This window comes from Cynocephalus volans, chromosome 14 (genome assembly GCF_027409185.1).
Source record: "Cynocephalus volans isolate mCynVol1 chromosome 14, mCynVol1.pri, whole genome shotgun sequence".
Classification (NCBI taxonomy): domain Eukaryota; kingdom Metazoa; phylum Chordata; class Mammalia; order Dermoptera; family Cynocephalidae; genus Cynocephalus; species Cynocephalus volans.
The window spans coordinates 64,632,723-64,652,066 of record NC_084473.1 but is presented as its reverse complement, the minus strand read 5'-3'; the positions used below and the strand labels follow the sequence as shown (position 1 = coordinate 64,652,066).

The following is a 19,344-nucleotide window of genomic DNA, read 5'->3' as shown; positions in this document are numbered from 1 at the left end:
ACTGGATTCTCTCGAGTGAGAAGAGAGAAAATATCCCAAATGCTTCCCACGTATAAAAGAGCAGGATGGCAGAATGTCTATGAAGAGGTGCAAGGAGCCAGAGGTAGCAACTTATGGGCAAAAGAATTGTGACCACAGACCAGAAGAAGGAACGTCTGCAGTTACCTGTATCATCTACCACTCTGGTGTTGGCTTTGACTAGGCAGAGTCCATTATTCAAAGCATCGGGGCATTGAAGGGAAGACCGCTGCTTCTTGAAGTTTGCAGGAAGTAACATCCACGAGTATAAGAAGGCAACATCAAGGCTCATCTCAGAAACAATGCCTAAAATGAAGGGGAAGAAAGGAGAGCAGAAGAGAGTTGCAAGTCCGATCTGGCACCACCTGGCCCGGCCCAGCCCAGCCCAGCCCAGCCCAAGGAAGGTAGGATTCAAGGAGAAGAAACTAAGGGAAGAGCCGTGGATTACATCATTCCCTACAAGGCACACTCACCCTAGTCTTCAACCAAGGCACAGAAAGAGCCCTTTAATCCCTTCCTTTGCTCCCTGAAAGTTGCAGTAATTTCACTAAGCAAAATAACTGAAATAGTTTCAGAACAACTGCTATTGCTTACACTATGTGTCCCTTTCCTTCCTCCCCAAGGATATTAATTAACTGAATATGTAATATCTACTTAGAAATGTATAATATTATATATTCCATTAAAAATAACATACAAAATATAAATGACTCTTAGTTAATTATATTAATGAACATCTATAAGAAGCTCTGAGATGATCTAGGGGAACGTGGAACTATCATGTCTGCCTTGCAGTATTTAACCTCCCCAGAGTTCAGACATTTAGATGCTGCTCCTGCCACTCTCTCCGTCCAATCTCACCTTCCTGTTGGAAATTTGACCTCTCTATTGGCTACCGGATACCTTTAAACTGCCTGTTTTGTGACATCATTTTCCCACCAACCTACTGCCACCTGGTAGAATCTTGGGGTTTCCATGGAGTTGTGTGTCAATAAACTCGAATCATCGCCAGTGGCCAGTGGCCAGTGATCGGTAACCTCTGTACTGGACACATGCGCCCTTTGGCTTCTGCCACCCAGACATCCTCCAGTATCGTCTCCTCATCCTGTGTGTCCTCAGTTGACGTTTCCTCGTCTCTCTCCATGTCAGGTAAGGACAGGAACTTTCTAGTGTTTCATTGGATTTCTTCCCCCTAAACTTAGTAGTACAGTCAAGACACTTTAGAATAATGGGGTAAAGTATTGAACCAGAAATCTGGAAACCTCATTTCAGTTTTGGCTCTGGCATGTACTAGCTGTGTAACTTCGGACAAACCATTTACTCTCTCACAAAATCTGTTTCCTCATATGTTATATTAGGATAATAGATTGGTTATTCTTTCTGGACCCTTTCCTTTCTAATGTTAGATCTTAAAGAGCTTGTGCACAGAAAATGAAATTAGACACTTCTTGAGACTGTTTGCTTCAAGAGAAACAGAGAAAAAGCCTCGGTGGTGTAGAAAACTAACAACATCTACCAAGAGGTTTCATCTGTAATTGTCTCCCTGTAGTAATACATTAACTCCAGTATTTCAAATTCAGTGCTGTTCAAAAAGTAACATTCACTTGTTGTGGCGTTTTCTGTGTAAACTAGGTGAAGACATATAGGGAGAGGGGATGGAGAGTAGCGGGCCAGAAGGAGACAGATATTCTTGGGGCAAGGAAGTTTGGCAACTGTTTTCATCCAGCACAGGCCAACAGGAACTGACAGGGGCAAGTGAATGTAAAAATGAGGAAGGAGAAACTAGATGAAAGAGGTGGAGAGCACGCAGGAGTTCTCAGGAAAAAAGAAGGCAGTTTGTGATGGAATGCTGAAGGGGACTCGAGATTTTATATGAAAGGGGCACGAGCATAGAGGGAAATCTCCTCAGAGCAGGGCACAATGAAGTCAGCAAGTGCCTAGATGACCGGACTAAGAAGGAAACTAAGGCTACAGCAGGGTGTCACTAGGAAAAGCAGCTCACCAGGAAAGTCATATGTAGTTGCCTGGTTTTTTTCTGTTTCTTCTTTGAACTCAGATGACACTTGACAGTTTTATAAATGAACAGTGAAGAAATGGTTTAGAAATGATGTTTCGCATAAACAAAAAATTAAGAAAAGTGGTTATCTAGGGGGCTGGAGGGAACAGAATTTTAAGTGTTTTTTGTCCCCTGATTTTTAAAACGTATGGATTATTCTAATATTGAAAATAAAATTGTGTGTTTCAAAAATGATGTATCCTAACTTGCATCAGAAGGACAAATTCCTTTGCGTGCTAAGTAGGTTTCAAGTAAAGGCTGCTTTTCATCTTTACAATTATTTTCTTCCTGAATCAGAGTGCGTACTGATGAACAGTCATTAACCATTTTTAGACTTAAGAATATAAAGAACGACCTACCTAAGAATAAAAAGAAAAAGTCAAGCACCACATCTGTAATTCCGCATTTATCCAAACAAATTCGTGGAGTCCTTTGGGTTGTTTTTAAAACTGGATTCTTTTTAGGTGATCTTTTTAGGCTTTGGGGTGACATTTTCTTAGATGTTGACGATGATTATAATCTATGTTTGCAGGATAAATATAAAAATCTTCATGATACTTTTCTTTCTCCTTATGTGGCTCTATCAATTGAACTATCTATTTCAACTAGGATTAATATCTGCTACTTGCTGGGTAATATTCAGAGAAATAGGAATGAGCACAATAAAGGAATTCCTTTATGGTTATTGTTTTGCCCTCTGCTTTTACCAGTTTTTATTAAAATATTTGCCGGCAGATATTATGGCTCACCAAATATATTCGCATTTACTGCATTTTCCTGCTTATTACACCTTTATATTAATATGGCTTCTCTGTCTATGTGTATTGGTTCATTCAAAGTCACCTTCTATCGTGGTCTGTTCTTGGTTAGCAGTATTGTCTGAAGTAGAGGAGCCAATATTCACTTTCATAATATTACATCTATGGTAACAGAACTTCATTTATGATTAAAATTACTAAGCTTTGATTCCTGCTGTAGTCATTATAGCTCAACTTTCATTAATAGCTATGTGTTCCTTTTCGTAGTGGGATGTTATGCGTTTTTCATGATTTTTGTCGTATTGTCTTTCCACAACTTCATGATCTTCCTTTCTACAAGTCATATGTATTACCTTCATACATGTATGAATGATACCAGGTATTATTATGATGATCACTTTTTAGATGAGTAACCTAAAGCTCACAGAGTTTCAATAACGTTTTTTTTTTTTCCCCAAAAGCATTTCTTGAGAAACACTCAGGTAGTCATTTTGACTTTGGATCAGAAGCTAGGTTTGAAGAGGGTAAAGAATGGTCCTTTACATTTACCAACTGGACGGGCTTACATGTGAACTCTAGGAAATGGCATGTGACCTACCCAAGCAAAATGAGACCGAAGATTACAATAGTAGTAGCTGTACAGTTTTCTAATGGACAAAATAAAATTGCCTGTATTTAACGTTGTATTTCTCCCTGTTTCTGTCTGGCCTTTGCTCAGAGCAAGAGTACTAGCAATGGAGTCAGGGTCTGTAACCTGGTAATGATACTAACAAAATGAGAGAACCTGACTAAGTCAATCTGACCTCTCTGAGCCTCAGTTTCCTCACTTGTAATATGAGAATGTTCAAATTGAAGTTTGCTAAGGGCCTCCTACTTCTGAAATGCTTCGATTCTAGGAGATAATTACGAGACCATGCTAGTACCCGCTGAAGGGAAAGACAGGGCAGGGAGAAGTTTGCTTCTAACCTGGGAACAACATATGTAGCAGACCACTTGGGTCTTCTGCACATCTGTGCCCAGGTTGGAGCAGAGGCAGTTCCTCAGAAGAGTACCAAAGTGTTCCAGCACTTACGGACATCATCAGCTTTGATTTTTGGTATCTCAGTGAGCATTGGTATTAGAGACTTCCTGATTGCAACAAGCTTAACATAATGCTGTTCCTTAAAGAAAGTGAAAGTTTATCAATCTCATCGATCTTTCATCACCCTTTTGTTTCCTGCAGAAAATTTCCAAAATCCATCTGTCCTTGGAGCTGCAAATTCTCTTCAGCTCTCTCTTCCTGTGGTGAACAATGCAGTTTCCATAAAAGGAAGTGTCTGCAACTTTTCCAGCACCCGTGCACCAGCTGTCAATTCGGCATGGCTACTGCCATCAGCCTCTGGCACCTCTTTCCAGCCACTCATAGGTAGTGCCTACCCTTACCCACATTCTAGCACAGCTATGTTGTCTGGGGTGACTGGCCAGAGCCAGATCTCCACTTCAGCTGCCTCCTATCCAGGTATTCTTAAGTGGGATACCACAGGAAGCACTGAAAAGAAGTCATCTTCACTTGAAGACTACACTGTGATTGTCATTGACCAAGACACAGCTGCTTCTACCACGTCTATGGCAGCCCAGTATGATAAAACTTCAGTTGCCAATACTGTGGTCCCTGTGTATCCATCACTGTCTGCCAGCCTTGCTCAGGGGACACCATCTCAGATTCCAAATCAGGGACATAGCCTGTCACTTCCCTACCAGGAAGGAAGCCAGATGTATTACTATAATCAAGGCACATTGGGGCCTCTACTGTGTGGAGAGCTTGGCCCCTGCCTGCAGTCCTATGGCTCTGTGTCGTACACGGGAAGCAGGGCCTCTGCCCCTCAACCAGAGATAGTGATGGTGCTGGAGGAGTTTCAGGCCACAAATGTCCTAACACCAGTCTCCACGTCTGGAACCTACAACTCGGTGTCCGCTCAATCCATGGCAGAAATACCTTTTCAAGGTGAGTCCAAACAGCAAGAAGGGAGAGGACTTAAGTGAGCATTGCAAAGGAGGGTCAAGTCTGCAGCTGAGAAGTGGTGAGTCCACAGATAGGTAGAGTTTAGGTCCTGAAAGTTCAACCACCACCATTGCTCAGTGCTCTCCACTTTCAGACTCTATATAGGTGGGAAGGTGGGATACTACAATGCCATCTATGCTACACACAAGAGAACATCAAGAACACACCAATGGATGCCTCACTGTTTGCTGCCGTGCTCCTCAGTCTCCCTACACCACCACACTGTAATTAAGGGCCTTCCCTGATCTACTGCTTTAGTCTCTTTGGAAGGCACTTCAGAATTCTTATGTGGTAGTGACAGTTTAATTTCCCTTAATGTACACCAGGATTTCAGACCTTGTGTTCAGAGATCCTGCCCATAGCAAGCCGGCTCAGAATGCGTCCTTGCTTGTGTATTTCATGAGCAAGGGCTCCACTCTCTGTCCCGGTCCTTGACATGAAGTGTTCTTATTCCCTCAGAAGAGTGGAGAGAATTGAAAGGACTGTATATGAGAATACTAGGCTGTATAAAACATTTCATAGTTCAAAAATCACGTTCACTTTTTAGTCACTTACCACAACCCTATGAAATACCAAGAAAACCGACAAACCATGAGATCAAATGATCACAAGCAAAGTAGACCGGTCCCTGCCTATCTTTTAACACAAGGTCCTGTCCATGGTCCTTAAGAGGTGCTAGTGGAAATGCCTTGCCCACTGTTGGAAGGTGCCTGATTGCTGTGTATGTAAGTAGGGGGAGTATCTCACTTACCCAGGGGCTGACGTTTTCCTTGATTCCTTTGTAGTGATGGAAACTTCCTTTGGGATGGAGACTTCCCTGGGATTGCAACCTTCAAGCAAGGAACAAGCAGAGCATAAGAATTCGGATGAGATGAAAACCAAGGTTTCGAAGCCTCTGGATGACGACCAGATCCCAATAGAAAACCAAGATCTTCCACTACTCCCTTTAGAAATCCCTGACATTCACCAGATTCTGGCGTGCATTGATCCTCCTGGACAAAAGGAACCTCCTGGTCCTGACAATGCCAGTCTCGGAAAGAACAGCCTTAGTCTTGAGGACCAAGGGACACTTGAAAATGGGATTGAGCCCAGCAGTGGTTTTCAGAACACTCCTAAACTGGTGGAAGATATTCACCTTCCCCAGCTCTCGAATTCCTTGAAATACCTTGACCAATCCAAAGATCTCACAGCCATCAAAGCCAAAGACACCAGAGCCATCAAGATGAATCAGGTGCAGGACAAGACGAGTACCATAACGGGTCCCTTCAATCAGGTCAGGAAGAACAGGCGTAAAGCCTCTGAGCATATGAGTGGTGCTCCCAGAGCCAAAAGCCAGCCAAAGAACCCAGAGTGCCTGTTAGGGGAAGAAGTGGTTGTTTGCAGTGCTGCAGCCAGTGACAGGGCTCCTGTGAATGCGGTCAAGCATCCTAAGAGCGAACCTGAGAATGGTGCCTCTAGCAGGATGAGCAAAACTAAGAGCCACGGGCAGGAAAAAAACAAAAGATCAAGAGAAAATCAGTCCAGGAAAGCTGAAGAGAGTAAGCAGCCAGGGAACAAAGTCCAGGCAGAAGGGAAGCCAACTATTCCCAGGATGAAGCGGAAGAAAAATCAACCTGACCTTAGCCAAGAGGTCTTCAAAAAGCCTCGAAGCAGCCTAGGCATGCACATGCTGGAGTCTGTGCAGGTTTTTCATGCACTGGGGAGGAAGAATGACAAGAAAGCTGGGCTCTCTTCCTCTCGGGCCCTAGGAAACTCTAGCAACACCAGAGAACCCCAGCCAGCCGGAGCTATCAAACGACAGCCGGATACCCCATGGAAGGGTAAAAGTCCTGAGAAAACTCAAGTCAAAGCCCAGAAACGAGATGGCAGTGCTGAAGAGGAGTCTCCATCTCCATCCCAGTTTGAGCTGCCACCTCCTGGGAAGGTCAGGCTGATACCTTTGCCTTTTCTGACCCTGGACAGGCCTCGACCTCGACCTGCACCTCGGAGGCCACAGTCTCTGGCCTCACATAGGCCTGGTATGGCTTACTCTGCCCAGCCTGGTGCTACTAACTCAGCCAATCCATCCCAACCAGCTCCTGCCAATGCATCCTTGACAGGTCCTGCCAGGCCAGCTCAGCCAATTCCAATCAACACAACCCAACCAGGTTTGACCAACCCTAGGTCGCCCAGTGTCCCTCAGAGGGCTGCTTCTGGGTCCGCACCGGACAAAACATCATCCTGCACTTCTCTGCGGCAGGGGCCCGTTTCCACTGCTGTGACCAAACTCCAGCCACCACCCAAGCCTCAAACCCAATATCCACTCCAAGACTTGCGCTACCAACGAATTCCATGGAGGAATCCAAATGTTCCTGAGCCAGAACTGTCAACGCCCATTACAAAAGAGCAGAGGCCAGAGCGCGAGGCCATGAAGAAGCTGGCTCAGCAAGAGCGTGAGAATGCTGCCAAATGTACATCTTTGGGGAAAGTGCAGTATTTCATCGAGAAGGAAAAAGAGATGGAAATGGCTAGGTACTATGGCTATGCAAAATAAGAGCTTCTAAGATTGTTGGTGCCACTTTGGGTACCAGCTGGTTTTCCACATATATATGTAGATAGACACAAGATAGATATAGATAGATAGATAGGAATATAGATAGATATAATATGCACATAGATAGATAGATACAAATTTCCCTCTTCTGATATATTTTTAAACCTTAATGAAACTGAATAAACACATGTCCTAGAATTAATAGCTGAGTAATAAAAAAGCCTGTTGAGTTTTCCGATGTTCTTTACTGTGGTTTTTCCTTGGTGGTCGTGGTGGGGATCAAAGGCTGCTTTAGAGAGAAGGAAAGGAAACTTGGGTGGAAGAACAGGAAATAAAGGGATAAGACCTGAGGAGAGAGGAAGCAGCCCAGTTCAGGACTAGGAAGGCCATAAGGGGAGAGGTTTTATGGGCTCATAGAAAGAATCAGAAATAGGGGAAATGGCAAAAGTGAGATGCAGAGTCTGAGGTTAGGTGAAAAGAGTAAAATTTGGATAAAGTTGAAGAAGGCTGAAGAGCAGTCTGGGCTGAACAGAAGAAATGTAAAAAATCTCTGACACAGGATGGCTTTATGTCTCATGACCTACCAGATAGCTTTTGAGAAAATACGATCAGGACATATCTCCAACGGGTTTGGGTTACCTTATGCATGTGTGAGTAGAGCTGGGAAAGGTGAATACTAAACACAGGGGAATCTCCCTGGGGAGTGGCAAGAGCTCACAGATTTCCTGCAGGCAGGTGATAACCTGGGGCCTAGCAAAGTGAATCGCAGCAGCATGAGGCTCACCCAAAACAGGGCCTGGAATATAAATCTCTATGCACTCAACACCTATGAACCGGGCCGGAAAGATGTATTACTTCAGTTAAACTTGGCAACGTGCAAGGCCAATATTATTTACCGCCCTGCCACTTCAGTAGCAGGTTCAGCTGGGGCTGGGGTCGCATTGCACGCAAAGGAGCAAGGCCTCCATTGGAAGCCTACGAGCCCCCCAAGTCCTCAGTGTTTGCAAGCGCCCACAGGCGGTCAACCTGGCTTTCAGAGCACAGCATCTGGAGGTTTCGGGTGGACGAGATCAGCTTCTGGAGGGGCCTGAATATTAAGGTGAAAAGCCCAGCAAGTTCTCCACCGACCCGGGCGCGTGCTGCCTTCCCGGACCATCCCCATCAACCGAAACGCTGGAGAAAACTCGTCCCGGAGCGTCCATTTCTAGGTGAGAGCGGGGGTGCGCGTGCGCACTTGGCGGCCCTCCGAGGGCCCGGGACGCGGGCGCCCAAAGGTCCAGAGCGCTCGTCGGGCGTCCTGGTGGCGCGCGCGTGAGGGAGACCGGGTGGGAGACGGCGGGGGGAGCGCAGGAAAGGCAGGGAGGGGGGCAAGGGAGAAATGCGGCAGCCGATCGTCACCACGGGAGAGTTAGTGCTTTACAGCAGTAAAACTGGTCTTTGAGGTATGATTCGCTCAACGTAAAATCGACCGTTTAAAAGCACACAGTTCGGTGGCACTTCGTACATTCCCAAGGTTGTGCACCCGTCACCACTGCCTCATCCATACCATTTTCATCATCCTAAAAAGAGTCCTCTCTACCCCCTCCCTCCTACTCCTGCTCCAGGCAACCGGTAATTTCTACTGATTTGCCTTTTGGGGACATTTCATGTACATGCTGTAAATGGAATCACATAGTGTAACCTTTGGTATCTGGCTCCTTTCACTCAGCATAATGTTTGCAAGTTCATCCGTGTTGTAGACTGTCACTATGTCATTCCTTTTCACGACTGCAGAATATTCTATTTTCTGGACATACCACCTCAGTTCATCTGTTCAAGAGCTGCTGGACACTGGGTTGTTTCTTTAGTCCTTTACACGTAGAGAGAGTTTATTCTGTGCCAGGCAGCACCTGGCTAAGGTACTCACCCCATTTCACAGATAAAGCGATAGTGTCAAGCATTTGCCCAAAATTAAGTGCTAGCAATTGGGGGAGCAATTTGAACCCAGGCATTCAGACTTGGGAGGTAATAGATTGACATGACAGAACATTAGAAAGATGCAAAAGGCTATTCAATGGAAATTCACCATTTTCCCCATTTCTCAGCCAAGCACTTCGCCCCTCCCTCAGAGACATCTTCTTTAGCCACTTTTTGGATCCTTCCAGAGAACTTTTTTATATGTAGCCCAACATGATGTACGCATCCCAATTTATTGAGTAATCCGTCCGACTGACTTGAAATATCATATTTGTGTTATTCTAAATGCTTCTGCACTACCCTTTTCAGAACTGTCCTGGCTTTTTTTGCTTACCTTTTATATTTGCCATTTCTCTAGAATCATTTCTATCATCTTCTTTTTCATTTTAAAGTATTTCTTGTGTTTTCATTTACCCTTGTGTTGCGTTTAGTTTGGTGTTTAGTTCTTAGAATATTTAAAATTTTTAATTGTGTACTGAGTTCTCTCAGCTCTTTTCATTCTGATTTATGTCATTTAGGTCTGGGGATGTTACACTGAGACGAGCCCAGTTATCCTGATGGGTACGAAATGCAGGGAATGGGTCTCTGGAACAAGATAACACCCTGACTATGAAAACGGAGGCTTTAGTCAGGATAGAGCTAAACCAAGTTCCAGAGTGTTAGACTGAAGCTCTTTAGGTTCTTCCTCCTACATTTGAGATTCATTTTAGAGGTTAAGATGATGCTGAGACTGGGAGCTAGAGTTAAGTGGCTAGAAACTGTGGAGAGAAAATCTTTACAGAGGCAAGGAACCAGGAGAGACGAAACTATGAGAAACATTTGCCTAAATAGAATTGAATGTTGCAACTGAGCATTTTCATATGTAAACACGTTGTTGTTCTTACCACGCTCCTCCCTATCCATATCACCCACCCAAACATGTAGTAGCTATGGATGCCCTTGATTTCTGTGGGACCACAGAGAAAATCGACACTGCTTGGCTTGCAGACACTTCGTATACATTGTTAGCCTCACATTCCATGTTAGTATTATGGAAGTAAGCTATGTGAGAGGGGAAGCTAAGCTCAAAGGGAAAAACACTTGGAAAGTTAAACCATATGTCTACCCTGCCACACCTTTCACAATTTCTTCTCAGATAAGCATCACCCCCACAGACGCACACATACAATCACTGAAATTGCATAAGAAGCAGTAGGAGCATGACGGGAAGAGATGGGAAAAATAAGTCTATAAAAGCAATACTGATCGTTACAGGTCCCACCTATCAATGTATCTTCTTCTGGGCTCTTAGCATCTTGTATCGAATGCTACCTTCTCACTGCCACTAGAAAAGTCCCCAGAAAGATGGTTCTAGGCGTGCCTGAAAGCTTGCCACCAAGAAAAATGATTCTAGCCACGCATTTCCTTCCCCAAACCAGCTTAATCCACATATCAACCGTTAGCAACTCAGCCTTAACTCACTTTATCACGGTCACAAGAGAAGTTGGTGAGAAAAGCACTAAACAGGGGAACAAAAACAAAGGCAACCAGGCCAAGTGGGCTGACAGCAACATCTGTTCCTTATGCTCAGGCACATAAGTTACACCGCACTTACTGTGGTATAGCTCACCAGAATGCCTTTTTCACGGACCCCTCTTTAATTTTCTCCACAAAATCCATCAGGTCAAGTTAGTTTGCGATGTTTCAATATAAGCTAATCAAGAGAAAAGAACATGCAATATGTCTTCCAGGGTTGGATTCTTGAAACATAGGACTAGGGGTGGAAAAAAAAACATGTAGAAAAACCAAAGCATTTAAAAGCAATCCCTATTCTACAAACATAATAATGAATGGCATACATAAGGTAATATGACATAAAACAAAAAAAGCAAATCCACTTATGACTATTCTCTTCAGTGCACAAATCCATGGCAGGTTCTGGATTCTCTAGCTACATAAAACATATACACGTCAAAAACGTATATCTACACACACACACCCACCCACCCACCCACCCACCCACACACACACACACACACACACACACACACACCACACACATTGAATTGTCTGTTCTGCTAGTACAAAATGAGGCCAAAGAATGCCAACTTTTTTCTTACAGAAACCAAAAAGTACATGAGTCTCTTTTTTTCCTGTGCCCTTGCCTTACCCGTTCCCTATTTTCCATCGATGTCTTCTTTCTCTAACTATTCTTCTCTTCATTTTGCCTGGCATTGCACTCAAGCATGGCATAGGAAAAATCCTAGATGCCCAAGATTCTCCAGTGGCTGTTTTCAAGGGAGAGGAAGCTACAGTAACTGCCACACTGGATTCTCTCGAGTGAGAAGAGAGAAAATATCCGAAATGCTTCCCACGTATAAAAGAGCAGGATGGCAGAATGTCTATGAAGAGGTGCAAGGAGCCAGAGGTAGCAACTTATGGGCAAAAGAATTGTGACCACAGACCAGAAGAAGGAACGTCTGCAGTTACCTGTATCATCTACCACTCTGGTGTTGGCTTTGACTAGGCAGAGTCCATTATTCAAAGCATCGGGGCATGGAAGGGAAGACTGCTGCTTCTTGAAGTTTGCAGGAAGTAACATCCACGAGTATAAGAAGGCAACATCAAGGCTCATCTCAGAAACAATGCCTAAAATGAAGGGGAAGAAAGGAGAGCAGAAGAGAGTTGCAAGTCCGATCTGGCACCACCTGGCCCGGCCCAGCCCAGCCCAGCCCAGCCCAAGGAAGGTAGGATTCAAGGAGAAGAAACTAAGGGAAGAGCCGTGGATTACATCATTCCCTACAAGGCACACTCACCCTAGTCTTCAACCAAGGCACAGAAAGAGCCCTTTAATCCCTTCCTTTGCTCCCTGAAAGTTGCAGTAATTTCACTAAGCAAAATAACTGAAATAGTTTCAGAACAACTGCTATTGCTTACACTATGTGTCCCTTTCCTTCCTCCCCAAGGATATTAATTAACTGAATATGTAATATCTACTTAGAAATGTATAATATTATACATTCCATTAAAAATAACATACAAAATATAAATGACTCTTAGTTAATTATATTAATGAACATCTATAAGAAGCTCTGAGATGATCTAGGGGAACGTGGAACTATCATGTCTGCCTTGCAGTATTTAACCTCCCCAGAGTTCAGACATTTAGATGCTGCTCCTGCCACTCTCTCCGTCCAATCTCACCTTCCTGTTGGAAATTTGACCTCTCTATTGGCTACCGGATACCTTTAAACTGCCTGTTTTGTGACATCATTTGCCCACCAACCTACTGCCACCTGGTAGAATCTTGGGGTTTCCATGGAGTTGTGTGTCAATAAACTCGAATCATCGACAGTGGCCAGTGGCCAGTGATCGGTAACCTCTGTACTGGACACATGCGCCCTTTGGCTTCTGCCACCCAGACATCCTCCAGTATCGTCTCCTCATCCTGTGTGTCCTCAGTTGACGTTTCCTCGTCTCTCTCCATGTCAGGTAAGGACAGGAACTTTCTAGTGTTTCATTGGATTTCTTCCCCCTAAAGTTAGTAGTACAGTCAAGACACTTTAGAATAATGGGGTAAAGTATTGAACCAGAAATCTGGAAACCTCATTTAAGTTTTGGCTCTGACATGTACTAGCTGTGTAACTTCGGACAAACCATTTACTCTCTCACAAAATCTGTTTCCTCATATGTTATATTAGGATAATAGATTGGTTATTCTTTCTGGACCCTTTCCTTTCTAATGTTAGATCTTAAAGAGCTTGTGCACAGAAAATGAAATTAGACACTTCTTGAGACTGTTTGCTTCAAGAGAAACAGAGAAAAAGCCTCGGTGGTGTAGAAAACTAACAACATCTACCAAGAGGTTTCATCTGTAATTGTCTCCCTGTAGTAATACATTAACTCCAGTATTTCAAATTCAGTGCTGTTCAAAAAGTAACATTCACTTGTTGTGGCGTTTTCTGTGTAAACTAGGTGAAGACATATAGGGAGAGGGGATGGAGAGTAGTGGGCCAGAAGGAGACAGAAGTTCTTGGGGCAAGGAAGTTTGGCAACTGTTTTCATCCAGCACAGGCCAACAGGAACTGACAGGGGCAAGTGAATGTAAAAATGAGGAAGGAGAAACTAGATGAAAGAGGTGGAGAGCACGCAGGAGTTCTCAGGAAAAAAGAAGGCAGTTTGTGATGGAATGCTGAAGGGGACTCGAGATTTTATATGAAAGGGGCACGAGCATAGAGGGAAATCTCCTCAGAGCAGGGCACAATGAAGTCAGCAAGTGCTTAGATGACCGGACTAAGAAGGAAACTAAGGCTACAGCAGGGTGTCACTAGGAAAAGCAGCTCACCAGGAAAGTCATATGTAGTTGCCTGGTTTTTTTCTGTTTCTTCTTTGAAGTCAGATGACACTTGACAGTTTTATAAATGAACAGTGAAGAAATGGTTTAGAAATGATGTTTCGCATAAACAAAAAATTAAGAAAAGTGGTTATCTAGGGGGCTGGAGGGAACAGAATTTTAAGTGTTTTTTGTCCCCTGATTTTTAAAACGTATGGATTATTCTAATATTGAAAATAAAATTGTGTGTTTCAAAAATGATGTATCCTAACTTGCATCAGAAGGACAAATTCCTTTGCGTGCTAAGTAGGTTTCAAGTAAAGGCTGCTTTTCATCTTTACAATTATTTTCTTCCTGAATCAGAGTGCGTACTGATGAACAGTCATTAACCATTTTTAGACTTAAGAATATAAAGAACGACCTACCTAAGAATAAAAAGAAAACGTCAAGCACCACATCTGTAATTCCGCATTTATCCGAACAAATTCGTGGAGTCCTTTGGGTTGTTTTTAAAACTGGATTCTTTTTAGGTGATCTTTTTAGGCTTTGGGGTGACATTTTCTTAGATGTTGACGATGATTATAATCTATGTTTGCAGGATAAATATAAAAATCTTCATGATACTTTTCTTTCTCCTTATGTGGCTCTATCAATTGAACTATCTATTTCAACTAGGATTAATATCTGCTACTTGCTGGGTAATATTCAGAGAAATAGGAATGAGCACAATAAAGGAATTCCTTTATGGTTATTGTTTTGCCCTCTGCTTTTACCAGTTTTTATTAAAATATTTGCCGGCAGATATTATGGCTCACCAAATATATTCGCATTTACTGCATTTTCCTGCTTATTACACCTTTATATTAATATGGCTTCTCTGTCTATGTGTATTGGTTCATTCAAAGTCACCTTCTATCGTGGTCTGTTCTTGGTTAGCAGTATTGTCTGAAGTAGAGGAGCCAATATTCACTTTCATAATATTACATCTATGGTAACAGAACTTCATTTATGATTAAAATTACTAAGCTTTGATTCCTGCTGTAGTCATTATAGCTCAACTTTCATTAATAGCTATGTGTTCCTTTTCGTAGTGGGATGTTATGCGTTTTTCATGATTTTTGTCGTATTGTCTTTCCACAACTTCATGATCTTCCTTTCTACAAGTCATATGTATTACCTTCATACATGTATGAATGATACCAGGTATTATTATGATGATCACTTTTTAGATGAGTAACCTAAAGCTCACAGAGTTTCAATAACGTTTTTTTTTTTTTTCCCCAAAAGCATTTCTTGAGAAACACTCAGGTAGTCATTTTGACTTTGGATCAGAAGCTAGGTTTGAAGAGGGTAAAGTATGGTCCTTTACATTTACCAACTGGACGGGCTTACATGTGAACTCTAGGAAATGGCATGTGACCTACCCAAGCAAAATGAGACCGAAGATTACAATAGTAGTAGCTGTACAGTTTTCTAATGGACAAAATAAAGTTGCCTGTATTTAACGTTGTATTTCTCCCTGGTTCTGGCCTTTGCTCAGAGCAAGAGTACTAGCAATGGAGTCAGGGTCTGTAACCTGGTAATGATACTAACAAAATGAGAGAACCTGACTAAGTCAATCTGACCTCTCTGAGCCTCAGTTTCCTCACTTGTAATATGAGAATGTTCAAATTGAAGTTTGCTAAGGGCCTCCTACTTCTGAAATGCTTCGATTCTAGGAGATAATTACGAGACCATGCTAGTACCCGCTGAAGGGAAAGACAGGGCAGGGAGAAGTTTGCTTCTAACCTGGGAACAACATATGTAGCAGACCACTTGGGTCTTCTGCACATCTGTGCCCAGGTTGGAGCAGAGGCAGTTCCTCAGAAGAGTACCAAAGAGTTCCAGCACTTACGGACATCATCAGCTTTGATTTTTGGTATCTCAGTGAGCATTGGTATTAGAGTCTTCCTGATTGCAACAAGCTTAACATAATGCTGTTCCTTAAAGAAAGTGAAAGTTTATCAATCTCATCGATCTTTCATCACCCTTTTGTTTCCTGCAGAAAATTTCCAAAATCCATCTGTCCTTGGAGCTGCAAATTCTCTTCAGCTCTCTCTTCCTGTGGTGAACAATGCAGTTTCCATAAAAGGAAGTGTCTGCAACTTTTCCAGCACCCGTGCACCAGCTGTCAATTCGGCATGGCTACTGCCATCAGCCTCTGGCACCTCTTTCCAGCCACTCATAGGTAGTGCCTACCCTTACCCACATTCTAGCACAGCTATGTTGTCTGGGGTGACTGGCCAGAGCCAGATCTCCACTTCAGCTGCCTCCTATCCAGGTATTCTTAAGTGGGATACCACAGGAAGCACTGAAAAGAAGTCATCTTCACTTGAAGACTACACTGTGATTGTCATTGACCAAGACACAGCTGTTTCTGCCACGTCTATGGCAGCCCAGTATGATAAAACTTCAGTTGCCAATACTGTGGTCCCTCTGTATCCATCACTGTCTGCCAGCCTTGCTCAGGGGACACCATCTCAGATTCCAAATCAGGGACATAGCCTGTCACTTCCCTACCAGGAAGGAAGCCAGATGTATTACTATAATGAAGGCACATTGGGGCCTCTACAGTGTGGAGAGCTTGGCCCCTGCCTGCAGTCCTATGGCTCTGTGTCGTACACGGGAAGCAGGGCCTCTGCCCCTCAACCAGAGATAGTGATGGTGCTGGAGGAGTTTCAGGCCACAAATGTCCTAACACCAGTCTCCACGTCTGGAACCTACAACTCGGTGTCCGCTCAATCCATGGCAGAAATACCTTTTCAAGGTGAGTCCAAACAGCAAAAAGGGAGAGGACTTAAGTGAGCATTGCAAAGGAGGGTCAAGTCTGCAGCTGAGAAGTGGTGAGTCCACAGATAGGTAGAGTTTAGGTCCTGAGAGTTTAACCACCACCATTGCTCAGTGCTCTCCACTTTCAGACTCTATATAGGTGGGAAGGTGGGATACTACAATGCCATCTATGCTACACACAAGAGAACATCAAGAACACACCAAGGGATGCCTCACTGTTTGCTGCCGTGCTCCTCAGTCTCCCTACACCACCACACTGTAATTAAGGGCCTTCCCTGATCTACTGCTTTAGTCTCTTCGGAAGGCACTTCAGAATTCTTATGTGGTAGTGACAGTTTAATTTCCCTTAATGTACACCAGGATTTCAGACCTTGTGTTCAGAGATCCTGCCCATAGCAAGCCGGCTCAGAATGCGTCCTTGCTTGTGTATTTCATGAGCAAGGGCTCCACTCTCTGTCCCGGTCCTTGACATGAAGTGTTCTTATTCCCTCAGAAGAGTGGAGAGAATTGAAAGGACTGTATATGAGAATACTAGGCTGTATAAAACATTTCATAGTTCAAAAATCACGTTCACTTTTTAGTCACTTTCCACAACCCTATGAAATACCAAGAAAACCAACAAACCATGAGATCAAATGATCACAAGCAAAGTAGACCGGTCCCTGCCTATCTTTTAACACAAGGTCCTGTCCATGGTCCTTAAGAAGAGCTAGTGGAAATGCCTTGCCCACTGTTGGAAGGTGCCTGATTGCTGTGTATGTACATAGGGGGAGTATCTCACTTACCCAGGGACTGACTTTTTCCTTGATTCCTTTGTAGTGATGGGAACTTCCTTTGGGATGGAGACTTCCCTGGGATTGCAACCTTCAAGCAAGGAACAAGCAGAGCATAAGAATTCGGATGAGATGAAAACCAAGGTTTCGAAGCCTCTGGATGACGACCAGATCCCAATAGAAAACCAAGATCTTCCACTACTCCCTTTAGAAATCCCTGACATTCACCAGATTCTGGCGTGCATTGATCCTCCTGGACAAAAGGAACCTCCTGGTCCTGACAATGCCAGTCTCGGAAAGAACAGCCTTAGTCTTGAGGACCAAGGGACACTTGAAAATGGGATTGAGCCCAGCAGTGGTTTTCAGAACACTCCTAAACTGGTGGAAGATATTCACCTTCCCCAGCTCTCGAATTCCTTGAAATACCTTGACCAATCCAAAGATCTCACAGCCATCAAAGCCAAAGACACCAGAGCCATCAAGATGAATCAGGTGCAGGACAAGACGAGTACCATAACGGGTCCCTTCAATCAGGTCAGGAAGAACAGGCGTAAAGCCTCTGAGCATATAAGTGGTGCCCCCAGAGCCAAAAGCCAGCCAAAGAACCCAGAGTGCCTGTTAGGGGAAGAAGTGGTTGTTTGCAGTGCTGCAGCCAGTGACAGGGCTCCTGTGAATGCGGTCAAGCATCCTAAGAGCGAACCTGAGAATGGTGCCTCTAGCAGGATGAGCAAAACTAAGAGCCACGGGCAGGAAAAAAACAAAAGATCAAGAGAAAATCAGTCCAGGAAAGCTGAAGAGAGTAAGCAGCCAGGGAACAAAGTCCAGGCAGAAGGGAAGCCAACTATTCCCAGGATGAAGCGGAAGAAAAATCAACCTGACCTTAGCCAAGAGGTCTTCAAAAAGCCTCGAAGCAGCCTAGGCATGCACATGCTGGAGTCTGTGCAGGTTTTTCATGCACTGGGGAGGAAGAATGACAAGAAAGCTGGGCTCTCTTCCTCTCGGGCCCTAGGAAACTCTAGCAACACCAGAGAACCCCAGCCAGCCGGAGCTATCAAACGACAGCCGGATACCCCATGGAAGGGTAAAAGTCCTGAGAAAACTCAAGTCAAAGCCCAGAAACGAGATGGCAGTGCTGAAGAGGAGTCTCCATCTCCATCCCAGTTTGAGCTGCCACCTTCTGGGAAGGTCAGGCTGATACCTTTGCCTTTTCTGACCCTGGACAGGCCTCGACCTCGACCTGCTCCTCGGAGGCCACAGTCTCTGGCCTCACATAGGCCTGCTATGGCTTACTCTGCCCAGCCTGGTGCTACTAACTCAGCCAATCCATCCCAACCAGCTCCTGCCAATGCATCCTTGACAGGTCCTGCCAGGCCAGCTCAGCCAATTCCAATCAACACAACCCAACCAGGTTTGACCAACCCTAGGTCGCCCAGTGTCCCTCAGAGGGCTGCTTCTGGGCCCGCACCGGACAAAACATCATCCTGCACTTCTCTGCGGCAGGGGCCCGTTTCCACTGCTGTGACCAAACTCCAGCCACCACCCAAGCCTCAAACCCAATATCCACTCCAAGACTTGCGCTACCAACGAATTCCATGGAGGAATCCAAATGTTCCTGAGCCAGAAATGTCAACGCCCATTACAAAAGAGCAGAGGCCAGAGCGCGAGGCCATGAAGAAGCTGGCTCAGCAAGAGCGTGAGAATGCTGCCAAATGTACATCTTTGGGGAAAGTGCAGTATTTCATCGAGAAGGAAAAAGAGATGGAAATGGCTAGATACTATGGCTATGCAAAATAAGAGCTTCTAAGATTGTTGGTGCCACTTTGGGTACCAGCTGGTTTTCCGCATATATATGTAGATAGACACAAGATAGATATAGATAGATAGATAGGAATATAGATAGATATAATATGCACATAGATAGATAGATACAAATTTCCCTCTTCTGATATATTTTTAAACCTTAATGAAACTGAATAAACACATGTCCTAGAATTAATAGCTGAGTAATAAAAAAGCCTGTTGAGTTTTCCGATGCTCTTTACTGTGGTTTTTCCTTGGTGGTCGTGGT

The 19,344-nt window shown here is 44.1% G+C and overlaps 1 protein-coding gene across 1 annotated transcript; it reads left to right on the top strand.

The window, feature by feature from the left end:
- Positions 1 to 1,070: 1,070 nt before the first annotated feature.
- LOC134362541 (uncharacterized protein C2orf78-like) lies at positions 1,071 to 19,055 on the top strand (the record flags this gene model as incomplete). The annotated part of the gene is made up of 4 exons (XM_063077778.1): positions 1,071 to 1,167; positions 4,055 to 4,816; positions 5,659 to 5,696; positions 17,385 to 19,055. Coding segments are annotated over exons 1-4 (2,568 nt in total), but the record flags the coding sequence as incomplete, so codon positions are not given.
- Positions 19,056 to 19,344: the final 289 nt, after the last annotated feature.